At 36.2% G+C, this 20,949-nt stretch overlaps 1 protein-coding gene across 2 annotated transcripts in view; it reads left to right on the top strand.

Moving 5' to 3' along the window:
* Window positions 1-20,949, top strand: part of atrnl1a (attractin-like 1a) — a 431,550-nt gene that overhangs the window by 74,154 nt on the left and 336,447 nt on the right. For both annotated transcript variants that reach the window (XM_056471227.1, XM_056471228.1), the window contains exons 9-10: window positions 945-1,128; window positions 7,423-7,577. In XM_056471227.1, the coding sequence (XP_056327202.1) occupies window positions 945-1,128; window positions 7,423-7,577 (339 nt within the window). The remainder of the gene's footprint in view (window positions 1-944; window positions 1,129-7,422; window positions 7,578-20,949) is intronic.

Below are 20,949 nucleotides of genomic sequence, written 5' to 3'. Positions count from 1 at the left end.
AAGCACACCAGCATGTCCACTTCTGAATGTTATAATAATGTTCTAACAAAATAAAGACTTTGGAGTGGCCTAGTCAAAGTACTGAACTGAATCCAGTTGAGATGCTGTAACGTGACAAATGCAGTTCATGCTCAACATGCTATGTATATGTGTGTACAGTTGAAGTCAGAATTATTAGCCCCCCTGTTTATTTTTTCCCCTAATTTCTGTTTAAAGGAGAGAAGATTTTTTTTTCAACTGAAATTCTAAACATGATAGTTTTGATTGATTGATTTATTTTATCTTTGCCATGATGACAGTAAATACTATTTTACTAGATATTTTTCAAGACACTTCTATACAGCTTAAAGTGACATTTAAAAGCTTAACTAGGTTAATTAGGTTAACTAGGCAGTTTAGGGTAATTAGGCAAGCTATTGTATAATGATGGTTTGTTCTGTAGACAGTCGAAAAAATATATAGCTTAAAGGGGCTAATAATTTTGCACTTAAAATGGTGTTTAAAAAATTAAAAACTGCTTTTATTCTAGCCAAAATAAAACAAATAAGACTTTTTAAGACAAATAAGAAAAAAATATTATCAGACATACTGTGAAAATTTCCTTGCTCTGTTAAACATCATTTGGGAAATATAAAAAAAAAAGAAAAAAAAAATCAAAGGGGGGCTAATAATTCTGACTTCAACTGTATATCTTATACTACAAGCCTTTATAAATGGTGGTTTAAATTTTTTTTTTGTCTAGAAATTGATGTGTTTTTAGCAAGGACAAATTTTAATGATCAAATGTGACAGCATTTTAGGGCTAATCTCAAAATTAATCTCTATTGCTCATAAATATTTCCTGGATATCAGGAAAAAAAATCATTAATATATTCATTCATTCATTCATTCATTCATTCATTGCACATATGGGAATCTGAGAGTAAAGTCTAACTCTTTGTCAGGCACTAACTCCTGGTCGGTGGCAGAGACGAATGGGGCGCTGGTGCAGGGAGGATATGGCCACAGCAGCATTTATGACAGCTCTTCACATTCCATATACGTCCATGGAGGATACAAAGCTCTTCCTGCCAGCAAACATGGCCTAGTGGATCATTTATACCGCTATCAGGTCCACACACACACATGGTGAGTAACCACACTGTGCACATGTTAGACTCTTTAACTATGAATGCATGTGAATCGTTGTGTGACTGTGACTAATCACAAAAAGTAAATGAATAAATATACTTACACAAATCAGACCCAGAGCACACATGTGTGAGCAGGTATCACATCTTCACTAAACTGTTGAGTTTGCTGACCAAGACTTTCCGACACGTGTGAAATATGACAGTATTTGCAAATAAGCTGATAGTGACACTATAAATGATGCCAAGTTACTGTTGCCAGGTTCAGTTTTTTGAAGGTTTAGTCTAAGAGGATAGAATCCAACATGGCAGTTTTTTTCTGCAGTGAATCTTTCTTTAATAACCTTGCTGTATAAAGAAAGAAAACGGAATAAAGTGATAGATCAGCCAAAACATACTCATACTCTTACAGCGTTTCAAATCGGTGTGACTTTTTTTTCCTGTGGATCACAAAATAAAATATTTTAAAGTTTTGGTTACCAATAACTTCTGCTGCATGAAAGCTTTCTTAAAATTATCTTTTTAAAGTGCTGCCTTGCTGGTTTTAACTAGTGTGCCAGGCCAGTCAAGTTGATCTTTTAGCCAGTTTTAGAGAATAATTTTGTATTTTTATGTTGGCTAATATTTTTAACTTGGCCATATGAGGAGACCAGTTTAAAATAAATACCAATGACTAGGACTAAAATATTCATTCAGACTGGAAGACCAGTTTGAATAACTTAAAACCAACTGGCCAGGAATGGTTTAATCCAACTAGGTTCGGTTAAAGAGATCATTGACTCAAAAATGAACATTAACTCATCAATTACTTTCTCCCACGTCGTTTCAAACCTTTGTGTTTTTTTCTTCTTCTGAACACAAAAGAAGATATTATGCAGAATCCTGTTTGCTGGCACCTATTAACTTCCATAGTAGAAAATAAATACTAAAACTGGAAATCAATGGGTGCCAGCTACCAGCATTTTTCACAATTGCTGCTTCCCAATTCGCATACTATCCATCCTAAATAGTATTTGAAAATAGAGTATATCCCAAATCGTAGTATGTTGAAAAGAGTATGCCAAAGGTTCCTGGATGGTTTACTATTTCCCACGAATACATTGTGTGTTGCATGTGAATTCAATTAGAACTACAAACGTGGGTGAAAAGTGTAAATAAACTACAAACATGGTGGATGCGTGAGACCAACGGTCAAGTAGAGAGGCTTCGGTAAAGATGTTTGTATGACTGTTAATTAATATCTAGCCAACTGGAAAAAATTTAAATAGTGTTTTCTATGTTACGTTTCATCTGCAACAACAATCCTGAACTTATATAATGACGTGTTTGGACATTAACGTCTGAAAGCATAATTATCCAAAGACCTGAGGAGATTTCTCTGCATGAAAGACTTGTGAATTGCAGATTATCCTGCTGCTGCTTCTCCAGTAAGGTAGGAAATTAAATGTGGATGATGTGTGAACTATTGACAGGGCTCATAACTAGGGCCAGACAGAATCTGTGGACATTTTTAGCTATTTCTGCACAGAATTTTGTTAAAAATCTGCGGACTTATGCGGAATGATTTTGTGAGTATCATAACTAAAACCTTAATATATTAAATAAAAAGTAATACCTTTTTAACTTTTATTTAATGTTTACAATGCAAATCCAATTAGATCCACTTTATTTGATAAAGTCTCTAAAATAATATATCTACTAAAAGACAACAGAAACAGAAAATATTACTTTACAAACTGTATTGTAAATAAATCATATGAACATTTTAATATTTGTCAATAATATTACTGAAATTAATTAAAAAACTGAATAAATATAAGTTTACACACATTTACACAAGTCAATAAACAAACAATTATGGGCTAAAAATCTGCGGACTTCTGCGTGTGCAGATTCCATGTGGGCCTACTTATAACTAATCAACACAATGATCTGTTAATGAGGAAGTAGTATGTTCCAAAGCTTGCATACTCTTCTGTTACATACTCAAAAGTATACATTTTTCCTTCGCAAAAAAAGTACATAGTTTTAGGGTGTAGTATAACTATGTAAATTTGGATGCAGCAAATATCTTCTTTTGTGTTTAATAGAAGAAAGAAACTAAAATAGGGTTTGAAAGCCATGTCCACACATACACAGGTATTTTTATAAACTGAGTTTTTTTTCCTGCCTTCATTAAAAAAAAAAAAATCTCTGTCCTCAAAAAGATGCAACAACGCACTGATGCACTGTCAAGGACAGGCCAAATCAACAGTTGGAGATAAAAGCCTTATAATAAAGCTGTGTTGGCAATCAGAAAGGAGAAAACTGAATGCACGTTGATGTCAAGAGGCAGAGACTAAAACTGGTTTTAGTGGCCTCAAGACCACTCTTTCTAAAAATCTTCACCCTGGCCAGAGTTTTCAGAAGGTTCTTGTTTTTGTGCAGACGAATGGCCAAACTGTGTAAAAAAAATAAAACCTGCAGTTTTGAAAATACCAGTGTTCGTGTGGAAAGGGCCTAAGATTAGTTTAGGCTGGTTTAAGAGGGTTATTTTTTTTACAGCAGTGCAATCTAGTGACACAAAATGGAATTGCAACTATTATTATTATTATTATTCCCACCCAAAACTCAGGCAATTGTTTTTTTCCAGCAAAACATTGTCTAATTTAATTTAAAAAAGACAGATTAAATCAGCTTTTGTATCCACTGGTGGTAAACAAATGACACTTTTTTACCCTATTACTTAGAACTTAGTAATGTTATGAAATTTGTTAGTATTAATATATCATGTCCTACAATTGAACCCGAAGGTACCACAAATGCTTTTATGAAGGCTAGGGAACGCTTTTTGGAGTGAAGACGATGCACAAAGTAGTGGTAGAAGTTAATTTGAGGTTTCTATCTCACATTCGCTCTTTTCACACTCAAAGACGGTTCACTTAAAAGTTGACAGCTGCACAAAGAAAGCTTTTGTATCTGTTTCTTCTTGAACGTCACCGTCTTCTGTGCTTACAGATGGAAGACATTTAAAAAAGAGACGTATGCCCAGTTTTTTCCCCTTTGCCTTTTATATTTACTGTCTCTTTGCTTAGCCTAACGGTGAAACCTGTCTTTAAAAGCTCTCTTACCCTTAAAAGTCTCGCTCTCATTCACACACACACACACACACACACACACACACACACACACACACACACACACACACACGCACACACACACACACAGACCGGCTGTATGTTCTTCACTCTCTGGCTTTTGATTGGCAAAGCAAGTGAAAGGAGCTGCACAATGCATCAAACAACGCTTCGCTTACAGGGCTCGGGGTGTTTGACAAAGTGTAGAGAGGAGTGCTGAGTGGATGCAGAGTGACACAGAGTGCTTTCTCTCTCTGTCTCACACACAACCCCCCCCCCCCCCCCCTCCCAACCCCAAACAGACACACAATGAGGTCAAAGCAGAGATGGCACATAATATGAAAAGTGAAAGCAAGAGGCAGTGGAAGACTTTGGGAACCTGATGTGCTTTTTGAAGTTAGAGTTTTGGACTAAAAGGAAAGGAAAGAAAGTGTCACTTGTTTACATAAGCAGCTGTGTAACTTGACAATTAGTTGTTAACTTTTCAAATTTGTGTTTATGAAAGTGCTTACGGGTCCTTTCAGTGAATGAAAACCATACACCAGGGCCAGTGCAGTCTGACTCGCATGTAAACAAAACTTATTGTGCATGGTTGCCTTTAGATGACCAAAAACATGTATAGTGAGTGGCCTGCGTAGTCTGATTACGAAACAAGATCATTTCAGTGAAACAAAACCACACTGCATAACTTTAGTTTAGTTTCATAAATGAACATGTACCATACAAAGAACAAACTAGCATGACTTAATTTCGTACAAAATTGTTTGCTTTGGCTAATTTGAAACTTTTTAAACCACCACTGGCATGTGGTGATCTTTATTGTAGAAGAGTGTAATTATAAATGAAGTCAACACTGACACTGCTTTTAAAAAAAATCTACGCAGTAAAGCTTCTTGCTTTTAAATAAAGCAGTCTATTGTTTATCTCTGTAAATACACATGACTTTACTACTTGACTGCCAATGCCAAATTGCAGAGATTGTGCGAACATCCATATTAATATAATTAGAGGCTTTAATTTTAGTCATTTGTTTATTTTGTTATTGTGAGGAAAATATGCAACATGTAATTACAAATATTGCTGAGGTATTTTGAACTACTTTTTACCCCTATAAAGTGCTGTAGTGTAGTATGATTCCTGGCATATTGTGTGGAGTGTGATTCCTGACCAAATGATTGTTGGATTTGGTTCTTTTAGTAAATCATAACAATATATAGTGATACATTTAGTCAGATTGTAAATTCTTCTTGAGTTGTTTCATGTTAGAGAGTCAAGAACATTCAGCATAAACTAATGGATTACTTTTTGATGGAACTGTGGTTTTAGATAAAAAAAAGTATGAAAAGTTTGTGAAAAAACTTAACATAAGATTTTTTTTTTAAATAAAGTAAATCAACATTTTTAAAACATTTTTGGATGAACTTTTAGTTTAGTTCATTAAAAAAAAATAATTCTTTCTTTATTTACTGACCAGTTAATTTTTTTCAGACACAAGTCAATACACTTAAAACAATTATGTTTGCTGTTTGTTCAAAATACTTTATTAAAATGAGCTGAAACAACACAATTCTTGTTTTATCTGTGACAGCTTGTTTTATGTTCAATTCACTTAAATTTGTTATAAACTAATAAGTTAACTTAATTCTTTCAAGTTGCCCTAAAACAAATTGATTGTGTGGACCCCAGCATTTTTTTTACAGTATACACTCACTGGCCACTTTATTAGGTATACCTGTCCAACTGCTCGTTAATGCAAATTCTAATCAGCCAATCACATGGCAGCAACTCAATACATGTAGCCATGGTCAAGATGATCTGGTGCAGTTGAATCCGAACATTCGAGCTGATAGAAAGGCAACAGTAACTCAAATAACCACTCTTTACAACCGAGGTATGCAGAATAGCATCTCTAAATGCACAACATGTCGAACCTTGAGGCGGATGGGCTACAGCAGCAGAAGACCACACCAGGGGCCACTCCTGTCAGCTAAGAACAGAAAACTGAGACTACAATTCACACAGGCTCAACAAAATAGGACAATAGAAGATTGGAAAAACGTTGCCTGGTCCAATGAGTCTCGAGTTCTGCTGCGACATTCGAATGGTAGGGTCAGAATTTGGCCTCAACAACATGAAAGCATGGATCCATTCTGTCTTGTACCAATTGTTCTGGTTGGTGGTGGCGGTGTAATGGTGTGGGGTCTCCTTATGACCACAGTGTACCCATCTTCTGATGGCTACTTCCAGCAGGATACTGCGCCATGTCATAAGTTGTGAATCATCTCAAGCTGGTTTCTTAAACATGACAATGAGTTCACTGTACTCAAATGGCCTCCACAGTCACCAGATCTCAATCCAATAGAGCAACTTTGAGATGTGGTGGAATGGGAGATTTGCATCATGTATGTGCAGTCGACAAATCTGCAGCAACTGCGTGATGCTATCACAGGGGTGGGAAAACTCGGTCCTGGAGGGCCGGTGTCCTGCACAGTTTAGTTCCAATTCTAACCAAGCACACCTGCTTATAGATTTCTAGTGATCTTGAAGACACTGATTAGTTTGTTCAGGTGTGTTTGTTTAGTGTTGAAGCTAAACTGTGCAGGACACCGGCCCTCCAGGACCGAGTTTGCCCACCCTGTGCTATCATGTCAATATGGAGCAAAATCTCTGAGGAATATTTCCAGTACCTTGTTGAATCTATGCCACGAAGGATTAAGGGGGTCCAACCCGGTAGTAGTGAGTTGTACCTAATAAACTGGCCGGTGAGTGTAGTTATTGGTATATATTCAGGTATATCTAATTTTGTGATTCAAAGAACAAAAAAAATTCTCAAACTGGTTTGTAACAAGTCAAGAGTGAGTAAATGATGTCAGAATTAAAATGATTTAGTTGACATAACTTTAGTGAAACTTTAAATGTGATCGCTGACTAATTTTTGTAACACAATACAAGTTGAGGATTGTGTGTGCACGAGTGCTTCATACATACAGTACATGTGTGTTTCTTCATGTGGATAAAAGTCTCTGTGGTGCCACATAACTGATGGCGTCCGTCTGCGTATCTGACCTAGCCTGTGGAGAGTGACCTTCAGACCAACTGTTCCATCCCATAAGCTAAACGCTCACGCACACGCTGCATTACAATAGCCAATGAGATGTGTGTTTGCTTCTCCCCAGGTTTATCCTGAAGGAAAGTGGTCTGGCACGATACCTCCACTCCGCTGTGCTGATCAGCGGAGTTCTGCTGGTGTTCGGTGGAAACACTCATAACGACACCTCGCTCAGTAACGGGGCCAAATGTTTCTCCTCCGACTTCCTCTCCTATGACATCGGTATGGACCACCTGTGACCTTCTTCTCTTATTACACTAGCATTACTTTAAAGATGAAATGTGGAATAGCAGTATCCAGTTTGAAATCAATAATAGTGCCTGTGTTTGGAAAGGCTTGCAGTTAACTCCTAATGAAGCTTTAAAATGTACACTTCCACCACACTTTGAATTCATTAGCCACATGCGCTATGATTTATGACTCTTGAATATGAATGGGCCCAGTGACGTATTGTGAGAAACAGAATGCATGCTCAGTCAGCGGTACAGTTACTGTAAATTGTTTCGTTGGAGCTGCTGCAGTGTGATGTTACTGACAGTTCATTACAGAAAGCTGATAAGCCAGTGGAGATCTACTGGAATGCACAGTTGAGTCATAATGGATTTTCCCAGAATATGCCGACATATACAAGCAAGACACACACACACAGGATGCGATACTGCATGTGTGGTGTCTGTAATCAGATCTTGTGGAAGACCCCCCGGTGCACAACCTTTAAATAGTCTACATACCACTTCATCGGAGCTCTCCCTTTTCACTTTTGGAAAGTGAGTGTCTGTGGCTCTGTTCCAAAACCTGATGCTGCTTATGTAGGCAAGGTTTTAAGGAATCATATGCACAAGACGTGAGGGGAATGGTATAATTTAGCAGCCCTCTAAGATTCCTTCATTGTTTGAATTCTTAGGTCAATCCCAGAATGCAATGCACGAATCTAGAGAAAATGGTGTACGAAATGAATAAAATTTCAATGCCCCTACATTGGAAATTTATATTACAACTATACTCACTCTCATTTATACTATATTTCCTCATTCCATTAATGCTGAGCAACTGACATCTTGTTTGAATTTTTAGTAAAGATACGTGCAAAACATCATTTACACATGTGGTTTTAAAAACCAGATGCATTTACACCTGTCTAGTTTGTCTGGAATGCATCCTAGACCACCTCCTGAAGTGGTTTTAGTGATCAGATTTATATTTACATCAGCAATTAATAAAAAATTATGTCAAGGTATTACTTTTTAAAGGAATTATGCTTTTTCAACTTGATTTATTATAGTCTTCAGTAATAACTTAGGTTGAAATAATTATTTTAGGTGTAACAAGTTAAAGTAATTAGTTTTATAAGGTTTTTTTTAGTGTGTGCTCCATTCAGGATGGGCTCTGGAAAGTATAATCTTAGTTCACTCTCTGTGTGTTATTGTTTTCAAACTACACTGAAACGTTTTGTTGCCAATTTGAGTTCGTGTTGTCTATGGCCTTTAGACTGCATCTGCCTATACAGCACACCAAGACTACTTGCTAGGTTTTGGAACACAGCATGTGAGTGTGTGTTTCTCTAGTCATGCAGATCATTTGTAAATCTGTAAGCGCAGTCACAGCTGAGGGGCTGTTAACGGTTTACAGGTATCCTCCATTTGACCTTTCTTAAGGCAAGACCTCTGTGATGGATTGCTTCTGAAACCTTTGACCTCTGTAATATAATGTCTGCCATAGGTATCTGTCTGAGGGTATTTGGTGGTATAGATTCATTCCTTTCTTCACTTGGTGGTGCTGTGTCACAGAGCTTATGGAACGACTTTTGCTTGTAGGCTTTGCAAGTTCACAAAACTTTCTTCTGCATAGTCAGGCACCGTAAACGTTGATGACACTTATAATCACTTATAATGGGTTGATATGGAGAACAAAGTGTACACTTTGTGGATTTCATTGCACTTGTGTTGAAATATTAAACACCAATTAACGTATACAACTTATTTCAGCCATTCCTAGATGAAGTTTATGACTGTTGTCTGATATTCTCCACGGTTTACATTGTCCCGGTAGAGAGTGGTGCATATACTATAGGTTTACTATGGCCTATGGCAACTTTGTCTAATGTGAGTTTCTGAATGGGAGACTTTTACGAGGAATTTCAGTGAATGATTTAAAGTGTTCCTTTCAGAGTTGACAGTAATATTTAGCCATCATTAAATCCTCATAAAAAGCAGCCGAATGCCAGCAGGCCAGATGGTGTCTGTTATTTTATGAATATCTTTTACAATACCTTAGACAAGGAGGTTGTGGAGCCAAGGGAGAGCGAGCGAAAGGATGAGAGGAAGTGAGAGATTGCACTTGTTTTTTTTTTTTTGTTTTTTTGCAAATTCCTCCCACTGTGTTTTGTACTTTAGTAACTATTGGCGCCTGCTGCAGTATGTTTGTGCAGTATTTCTCAGCTCAAGGCTTCTGCTGGTTCTCTTCTGGTCTCAAGGAGTGTTCATTTTTTGGCTTGAATCTGGTTTGGCTTTGTGTTCTCAAGCCACTTTGTCTGATTGGACAGCCCTTGACTGGCTTTACACAAGCTGGCTGCAAGAGTCTGTCCACATATCCATCACTAGCGCGAAAGCACTGGCCCAAAATCTGCTCCACTCACTTAATTCATTAAAGTAGCAAATTAGGCCATTTTCTAATCACCAGCAGGCTTCCTGGAAATGCTTCTGTACAATTGCTCATAGCTGTTGCTCTTCTGTTCTTCCTGCTGAGGATACAAAGGACAACCTTTATAGGCTTATGCAGGGTGCATGAAACATATTAATGAACAAACACTTTTTCTTGACTTTATATTGCTTTAAATGCTGTTTGTGCTAAAATTTTTGTTTATGATTGGTTTAGTTATGTTTGCAGTGCAGGGATTATGCTTTCTTTTGAGTTATACTCTTTGCTTCTCCCTGCAGCTGGTACTGTACTTTAAGCCTGCTGCAACATGACTTTAAAACCTGTGGAAACAGATTGCCTCGATATTGGAAGGAGTTAGTAGTTAATCATATTTGAATTGGTAATGCTTGATAAAACTTGATATTGGGGACTTATGTGCTTTAGTTGATCAGAAACTTACAGAGTTTACACAAAAATGTGTGTGGCATTGCTTTTAATCTTGATTTTTCACAATTTATGTGCATATTCTGATGAAGTCAAAGCACAAAGCTGCACTAATGGAGATTCATAAATGCATATTTGTGCATGAAGACTATTAAGTAAAATATTGAAATTCTTTTTTACCAAAACCTTATATCATTTTTTTTAGGTGTTTTCACCTTTATGTGACAGGACAGTAGAGATAATTGAATGGAAAGTGTGGGGAGCAGAGAGAGGGGAAGGATCAGCATAGGACCTCGAGATGAGAATTAAACCCGTGTCGCCGCGAACACCAGAGTGCATGTGTTGGTGCATTTTCCACTACGCCATATATACCCGGAAAAGACTTGAAATTTATAATATATATTATTTAAATAATATATAATAATAATATATAATATATATTATGTCCCACTGTGCCTTTTTTTTGCCTTTTTAAAACAAATTTTTAAGATGATCTCAATTTACTGGCTTTGTATGGGCAAACATAGTGAAATTTTGTTAGAAATTCTCTTTTTGATGACCAAAAAAAGGTTAAAATTAGAACAACACTAGAACAACAGCATAAAAATACCATAATATGTTTGCAGATATTTAAGAAACATGCCAAGTGAGCCTTCTTGTTTATCTGAAAAGCAATGCTGAAGTCAGATATTCTGCTTTGAAAATGTGCTTTCCGTGCTGATCTTTGTTCTGGTCATATAACCCGCCCAATTCCAGTTTAGACAATTATATTTCAGCACCCCAGGTTGCCCTGGTGGAAAACAGCATATTTCATTCATTCAGTCATGAAGGCTCTCAAAGAATGGATATATGCGACTGAAATGCGACTTCCGGTGGACAGTAGCAGACTCCAAAATGAGACGCAGATTCAGAGTTACAAAGGAGGTGGCTATTATTTAGCACATAATATAAATATTATGAATATAAACATTAGGTGAGCAGGTTACATTTTGGGGCATAACAACACGTTACATGACAAGATTTGCAGTTATAAACAATTTGGCTGTTTGCACCAGACGAAAAACGACTAATTAAACAAACACGACTGTAATTAAATACAGGCGTTCTGAAGCATAGAATAAAGTTACTGCCCTGTGCTCCAGAGAAATAGTACTGTTTAATTAGTACTAATTAGTATATGTTAAAACTCTTTAACATTAATAAATGTACATGCTGAATCACTGATATTGGCTTCCACTGAGTCCAGTTCTAAAGTTCCATTTCAAACGGTTTAATTTATCTTCAAGATCTGAGGTTAACTATCTGCTGCTGCTTTCAGTAGTATGGCAATAAATGTCACCTAAGGAGGCATCGAAACTCAGATTATTAGCATTTAACACTGAATAAAGCACATGAGGTGGACCTGAGGGGATCATTATCAGTTTTCTGTTGTTAAGCTGCAAGAAATAGAAGCTGTTTCTAATATATAAATTTCAGGTGTTGGTTAGAACAGATACGTCAGGCACACTGCTGTTGGTGTTGTCAATCTGGCAACCTGCGCTTGCATTTGTTTTGAACCAGGTGTGCAATACCTAATTCCGCCATCTGGGTGTCAAACTTACATACTGCACCTTTAAGTGTAGTTTTTTTGAGTGAACTAGCCCTTTAAGCATTGCTAACTAAATTTCCTTAATTACACAAAACTTTATTAATCAATTATGTTAAGGTAAAATGTACATAATTCAATAAAAGAGCTTTCCTTGAAAGTCTGCTTAATCCTGTAACAAAAATAAATTAATTGCGTTGAATTTCTCATGTCAGAAAAAAAAACTGTAACATATTGCACAACTAGACCATTTATTTGTTTCATATAATGTATTTGTTCCAGCCTTAAGTTTTTATTACTTTTGTTTTGTCAAAACAAAAACTTTTTTAAACAGTAAAACTGTAATAAAAGAGTGAATATAATGCCAAGTCAGGAAATCAGATTCAAAGTGTTTGGTCCCCCAAGGTTGTAAACAAGCAGTTTTGTAATCTTCAAATTTAAGATTTGGCTAGCCATACCATAAATATATCACTCTGATCTACTGAAATGCAGGGATGGAAAACATTAAAGTCTTGTAAATAAGTTTTTCCTTGCTAACTTTTTAAAACCCTTCTCTGTTTTGTTGCTATGATTGTTTCTGGTCAGTTGTATGATATGAATTTTAGATTAGTTTAGAGCTAAACCATCTGCAGGACTTTGGTCAAAATTGAAACTGTTCACTGGGGGTTTTTCATCATTAATCATGTTGCATTCTGACATTGTCATAATAAACAACACTAAAAAGGTGTTGAGCGATGCAATACCTTGTGTCTTGGATATGCATTTTTGTGTCCATTTTAAAGCTGACTTTGGCAAATATCCTAAATGACCTTTCATGTTGGCTGCAACTCAATTTGCGTATCATCTTGAATCCTGTTAAATGAAGATGAATGGATCACAGATGATAGTATGTGCAATACATATAGGCAGCATGTGAAGTTGCCAATGCATTTTTTTAAATGTATGAGCCTGCAAGTAATGAATTTTAAGAATTTTTAACTAGAAGCATCACAACAGACACCATACACATTATGTGACAAGATGGTCCTGCATTTTAAAGACCTCAGTATACTTTAAACTTGTTTAAAAAAATAACAACTTTATTGTAAGTACATTAACATCTTCTCAAACCTTGATTTTTGTGTGTGTGTGTGTTTTTGGTGAAAATTTTTAACATTCAAACAGTAGCATACCTAATCTTGTTTTAAAACTTCATTAGCTTTTCTGCCACTTCATACAGAAATTTTCGTAGAAAAAGTCCTGTCTTGAAGATGATCTCCTACTTTTTAAACCATTTTATGCAGATAATGAGTCAGCACTATTCTGTTGATTCTGTAACGCTAATCTGTTGATTGTGTTTCCACACATTGCATGACCAGTAACGTTGCCATCATCTCTGTTGTCAAAAACTGCACAATGATTAGTCAACTTTTTAACGGTCTTATATTTTTAAAAAGGTAAAAATGAAGATATGAGCAGATAACCAATGTTTTTACAATAATTCAGAAATATTTTTTATTTTTTCAATACTCAAATGCAAAAACACAATGGGCTCTATTTTAGCGGTCTAGGCGCAAAGTCTAAAGCACATGGTGCAAAAGCATTAAGGGTGTGTCCGAATCCACTTTTGCTATTTTAAGGACGGAAAAATATGCTCTTCGCCGCGTCACATGGTCTACCAGGTCTGTGCTTATTTTCTTAATGAATTATAGGTGTGATAATTCCAATCAGAGTCTCATCTCCCCCTCCCTTTAAGAGTCAGTTGCGTCGCGCCATGGCGCATTTGCTATTTATATGGCGGACTTTGTAAATGTAAAAACTGAATGCTTCACTAGCAAGAAAATAGTTAAACAGACCATCTGGAGCTAGAGGATACAAAATGAGCCTCCTCCATTTGGCCTTTACTTTCACTTTAACTTTCTCTCTTTCATAGACCAGGAAACGTGTTGGACAACCTCGCTTAAGACATCCATTAGCCTATACATAATTAATTTAGTTTGTTAAGCGCAAAGATTTGTTTCAAAACTATTTCTAAATTCAGTTCTAATTTCTAGCAAACGAATAAATGAACAATAATAACAAAGTGTGGTAAAAAACTGAGTTATATCCAAAGACACGTCCTATGCCCCACATGGTCCAAAACCTTTATTAGAAGATCAGAAAGAGCTTTATTGCCAGGTATGTTCACACATACGAGGAATTTGTTTTCATGACAGAGCTTCTACAGTGCAACAGCATTACAAAGACAGGACAAAAAACAGATAATAAATATATTTTAAAAAATACAAGTAAGTAGTGAATGCAAATATACAAAATGACAAGTGTATGTACAGCTATATTACTATATACAATGTTATATGTGCAGCTGTCATGTGCAAATTGGCATGTAAAGTGTGTTGTTAAATAAGTGCAAATGTGTATAAAAGTGTATAGCAAGTAGTGATGTTGGTTCCACAATTATTATCATCAAGTGTTCATGAGATGGATTGCCTGAGGGAAGAAACTGTTTCTGTGTCGGGCTGTTCTGGTGCGCAGTGCTCTGTAGCGTCGACCAGAAGGTAAAGGTTCAAAGAGGCAGTGTGCTGGGTGTGAGGGGTCCAGAGTGATTTTGGCAGCCCTCCTGCTCGATCTGGATAAGTACAGTTCTTGGGGAGTAGGAAGGGTTGTACCAGTGATTCGCTCAGCAGTCCGAACTATTCAACGTAGTCTTTGGAGATCGTATTTAGTAGCTGAGCTAAACCAGACAGTTATTGATGTGCAGATGACTGATTCAATGATGGAGGTTTAGAACTGTTTCAGCAGCTCCTTTGGGAGGTTAAACTTCCTAAGCTGACAAAGAAGGTACTGTCCTTTTCATTAATTGTGTATCTTGAGATCAACTACTGGCATTTGAAACAGCCAATGTCCTATTTTCGTGGCATCAATGTCACCATTCCATACCAAACTACTATTATTTGTACAGTATACTCATGCTCCCAAGATTTTTTCAGTTTTTCTTTAACTTTCTTTAAAGATGCAGATTCCGAATAATTCTCACTATAATGCCATAATCTAGCACAAACTACTGTATTTTCAAAGATTGTTGACTTGCTCCCTAATCCCATGCCATTTGTCTGTTAATTTCTTTATATGTGATGTGGAAAGTCCATCCATATTTTAAAGATCGACCACCTTCTTCAACATAAATTGGTTTTCTGTTTGATTTCAAGCCTAGGCCTACAAAGCATCAATCAGATGCATTATTATGATGTACAAAGTATTTTACAACTACAAAACACTGAAGTATTTTCATACAACATATTAAGCCATTTTCATCAATCCTATTAAATTCAAATGACAGTACACAGATTTATATTTGAAATATGTGTTTGAAATACATGTATAATAAATGTTGCCCATCCCTGGTCCTAACTACATACATACCTCAAAGTAAGCAGCATTATCCCATCATTACACTACTGTTTTATTTCAATACTTTTAGTTATAGAAAGCAAATTAAGCTTTTATTTCTTTTTCATTTTGCATTAATGAGCTTTTTAGTGTTTTTAATTCCCACTAATAGCAGGTTCCCTCTCCTGTCCTTAACCATCAATTCTTCTTGCTCAACAGCACACCAAGAGCCTCCATCTCTCCATTAATTAATTATTTTTTTCTATTTTTACTCTGAGTCAACTTTTGAAGGGGAAAAATGCGCATTATTAGCTCTTTTTATGCAGTTTTACTTGCAACGAGGAAATGAATTCAGAAAGACACAGAGAGAGGTTTTCATTTGCGTACTCTCTTGCTATGTCTCCCCCCCCCACTCGCGTACCTAATTAGATTCAGGGAAAACGAACCCTAATTAAAATTGTAGCTCTCTGGCTGAGAGGCGTTGTGAAGATCTACTTTTTTATTTATTTTTTTTGCTGCAAAGACCTTTTGTTTTAATACATCCAACAGACTAGGTAGCAGATTGCCTCGGCACAAAAACATATTTTATTAAGCTTGCAATTAAAATGGGTTTGATTTCCTTCCTACTGCTGCTCCTGTTCTCCACTTCTGCTCTATCTGCTCGTGTCATCCAGCGTTTCTTCACTCTGTTTCTTTGTCTCCTGTACATTAGTGTTAGGAGTTCAGCCAATATCCTGTGAGGAAATGAAATCTAGGAAGAGCCAATGATGATTATCAGGAGCAGTTTTACAATTCGAGAGAATATGAGTGTCACCTTTAGATCTGTAGAGGTTTGAACCGGGTTTATTGAAGAACTCAGACTTGATTGGAGTCTTGAATTACTCTAGTCAGAAAAAATGCCCACAGTGAGCTATAATGGATGAAGTCATGCAATTAGAAGATGTTTTAATCAAGTGTATATTTTATATATACGCACACAGTTGAAGTCATAATTATTAGCTCAGCTGTAAAATATATATAATATTGTCAGCCAATTTTAGGCCATTGATATTTGTCTGTCAGCTCAGTTTTTGAGGTAATTTCTGCACCGCTGACACTAGTAAATATAAAATTAGTAGCTTTTTGGTTAATCAAACATGTTGAATCAGTGTGTTTTAAGGTGATCTCACAAGGAAAAATAACTGCATTCTGCTAAATTAGTGGTGATATTGCATGAATTTATACAATCTGCTTCATACACAAATGTATGATTTTTAAAATACACAACTGAATCCTACATGGCTCTCACTGTCCAGGAAACCCCTATTTTAACATTCAAAGTTCTTAACAACTCCTTTCCCCTCAGAATGTACAATAAGCTGATTTAGTCCAACAGTTGCATTGGCCTGAACAAAAACTGTAGACAATTGGGATGAAAATCCACTGTGAGACAATATGTGATGCTTTTAGAAAGCAGCAATAGGGCTCTTTTCCGTGTATCTGCTCTACACAAAGCACTTCTTTATTAGACTGTATATGAAGGTAAGATGAAAAGGAAACATTTCCCTAGACAGTCATGCAGATCCCTCATACATTCATAAACTTCAAATCATCTAATTTCTTGTCTTAAAATCTCTCACTGCCACTGCATTCTGCACTCTTGTGAGACGGTTGCTATCTTTATTTAATTCTGGTTAGTATTTATAATTTTATGATCACCAGAGAGTTGATTCCAGATTTTGGTGTATCATCAAAATGGTTGTACCTTTCTTACTTCTATCCCTCATAACAGAGTGACTTTGGTGACTCCTCAAATGCTTGATAAGACCTCGTGTGGAGGTTGTGACCCCAGGTATGGAATAAATTAGGTAGAATGTGTACTGCACATGCTATGCACATTTCGTCATCAGCACAATATGTCCATACTGAATGCACATAGCTCATCTTTTTTCTTTACTTAGTCAAATAAATAGTTTTTAAGAAAGTTAGTTAATGAGTTGATGAGAGCATGTGAGATGGAATTAAACCATGTGCGCAACACAATTTTAAATGAGTACCAAAAAAGATTTTGCTATACTCGTAACCTTTGGCAAGAAAAAGCTTAGACGCTGTAGACAGGCACAAGAAAGATTTTCTTTTTAGCTTGCATGTGTCAAGTGGCTTTGCTCATGCATGCTGTCAAAAGTTGATATCTTACTAAGACACACTGTTCCGTATTTCAACAGTTTAATATAATTTTCAATAAGGTCCAGCAGCTCCACTTTTTTCATCTCACGTAAATGCAGAACTTACTTGCTAGTTTGCTGCTGGTTGTTATCTTTTCAGAGTACCTCATTTTAGTCCAGACACACATTGGACTCTATTTTAATGGTCTAGGCACAAAGGACGGAAAAATATGTTCTGCGCCCCACACATGGTCTAACAGGGTTGTGCTTATTCTCTTAATGAGTAATGGGTGTGTTTTGTGCATAACGTGCATTAAACCAATCAGAGTCTCATCTCCCATTACCTTTATGAGTCATTTGTGTCACGCCATGGCAAATTTGCTCTTTACATGGTGGACTTTGTGGAAAAACTGAACGCTTCACTAGCGAGAAAACAGTTGAAGAGACCATCTGGAATGCAAATTGTCATGAATAAATTGAAAAAAGCCCCCTGAAATGAGGCATGGATATTTATTATTGTAGACCAGCACACTCAGTGCACAAAGTGGCGCAAATGGATTTGCTATTTAAACAACGTGGTGCAAAACATGAAAATTAGGGTTGCGCTGGTCTGAAAATAAAAACAAATCGCACCAAACTCTCCTTGCGCCTTATTACACTGGGTGTATAATAGGGCCCATAATGTGAGGTAGCAAGTTGGCTTTCATTGCTGTTAGTTCTATGTGTGATGCGCCATGGCCTAAACTACAACTGTAGTCTGATTTCACTTCAATTCACACTCCAACAGTGAATCACACGCCTGATGTTAAGGTGCATGATAAGATGAAATGCTAAGGTGTGTGTGTTACAACTAATTGAGCAACGTATGCATGCTGAAGAAGAAGATGATGAAGAAGAAGAACAAAGAAAGAAGAAGAAATGAAAATTAAAAAAGACCGGAGAAAGAGAAGAAAAATCTATCAATTATCAATAAACTTTTTATGACATCCCAGTTGTAAAAAGAAATGAGGAGTACACAGAAGATCTCAGTGAAGATGTTTATTCAGCATAGCAGTCTCAAAATACACAGCAGTACCCTGGTTTCAATTCTCTGTGCCACATACTCATCCCCGTTTTACAATTGTTACCATTTGCTCGAAATGTAGTCACCTCAAACAATGCAGAGACAACAAACTGTTGACTTCTCTTTTCTATCATAATTCAGCCCTTTTGGGAAATGAGCATCAACACACCATTTGGAGTGAAAGTTGGGACGAGGCAGACTTCATTTCTTAAACAGTGCAATTTCTTCACCTGAGAGTCCGAGATTAGACAAATCCTCTTTGTGTGGCCATTTGCTGCGTTTCCTGAGATTTGTTTTTATGTGTATGCGTTTGTGGTCTTAGTTAAACAACAGCTCGATCAGCACTGCACTCAGGAGAGCTGTTTGCAATCTGGCCACACATTCTCTACTCCCTGTTTGCCTGAGAACTCTGAGGGGTAAATGCCAAATTTACATATTAATGATGTGTTTGATGGCTTTTGAAACTTATTATCTGATGCTATCAGGTCGGTCATATGTAATACTTTTAAATATCAATATTTATTACACGGCTGCCTGGAATACTTGATTCTGATTGGTCAGTCACGACGATCGAAGGTATATTATTCCCAGATAATGATCAGTGAAACACACCCTCATCTGGGTACTTTAAATCATTCTGTCCGTCATCCATATTTATGTTTTCTGTCGTGCCGTTGTTTTAGACTGTTTGACGCCATCCTGTGACTGACATCATTTGAATTGAAGACTTAATAATTTGTAGGTTACTCTATGCTCCATTGTATGCTCAGTTTTTGCATCTGTCAGCTTTGCGTTTAATTAAAGAATTAATATACTATTACGCCACAGAAAATATTCTGTCAATTGTTTTTTTTTTACTTTTTGTGGCAAGTGACCATGCAATTAACATGATAAAGTACATCCAGACAATTGTTTTCACACAATAAAGCTTTTCAGTCTTATAAAACAGCTAATACAACTAACGATAAGCTATTGTTATTGTTATTCTGCAATAACAATTGCCTGGATGTACTTTAGCTCTTACATAATGAATATAATAAGAAAATTGTTGCACATAGATCTACTATAACATGGTAACACTTAACAATAAGGTTGTATTAGTTAATGATAGCTAATACATTTACTAACATAAACAAACAATGCACAATACGTTTACTACAGTATTTGTTCATGTTAGTTAACGTTAGTTAATGAAAATAGTTGTTAGTTCATAACAACGCGGTGGCGCAGTAGGTATTGCTGCACCTCACAGCAAGAAGATCGCTCGTGTGGAGTTTGCATGTTCTCACCTCCGGGTGCTCCGGTTTCCCCTACAGTCCAAAAACATGCGGTACAGGTGAATTGGGTAAGCTAAATTGTCCGTAGTGCACGAATGTGAATGAGTGTGTATGAATGTTTCCCAGAGATGGGTTGCAGTTGGAAGGGCATCCGGTGCGTAAAACATGTGCTGGATAGGTTGGCGGTTCATTCCGCTGTGGTGACCCCGGATTAATAAAGGGACTAAGCCGAAAAGAAAATGAATGAATGGATGTTAGTTCATGTTAACTCGCAGTGCATTAACTATTCGTCACTTTAGAATTATAAGGTTCTGTCTGACATTTTTGTCAAAATTGAGTTATTCACATATTCTTATTAAATGGCTACTTATTTACATTATGTGATGTTTTTTTTTTACAAGTTGTTCAAATTTTAAGACTTTTTTATTTGAAAAACAAAAATGTTTATCTACAAAGTGGAACTCTAGCTTGGCTCTATAAGGTTCTTTCTGTAAGCCAATCAACATTTTTAATGCATGTTCGAGGACCAATCAGGATCAACTTTCTTTGTCATTTCGCCGGACTTCTTCATTGACAGCAGGAAAGACCAGAAAGACAAAATCACACAAAATCAGAGTTGACTAAACAATGCCGCACCACATAAAATTGAGAAGAAACCTGAAACTGAAATAGTGTGTAAATGGGAAGATTTTGAAGCATTTTTTGACATTGAGATGAAATGTTAAATTTTACTTTGTTGAAAAATAAACAAATATTAAAAAATGTATATATTAAATGTGAAATATTTTTATTTGTGTATATATGGTAAGGGAAATATTTTTCAGTGTTTAGAAAACTCATTTGCTCATGTCTGTTTTCTTTTAAAGTCTTTAAATTTGATATTAAGCCTTGAAGGGCAAATACTTACTGTAATTCATGGGGCATATAATTCAATAAATATAATTCAATAATTCGTATAAAGCATAAAATTTAATAAATCTTAACACATTACTTAGATAAAATGAACATCTGCACTGGACACAATATTTAGCACAACCTTGTGTGCTTAATTTAAACAAGAAATTAATATTCATCC

Source organism: Danio aesculapii, chromosome 13, assembly GCF_903798145.1.
Source record: "Danio aesculapii chromosome 13, fDanAes4.1, whole genome shotgun sequence".
Classification (NCBI taxonomy): domain Eukaryota; kingdom Metazoa; phylum Chordata; class Actinopteri; order Cypriniformes; family Danionidae; genus Danio; species Danio aesculapii.
The sequence above is the reverse complement of the archived record's forward strand: the minus strand, read 5'-3'. Positions and strand labels throughout refer to the sequence as shown.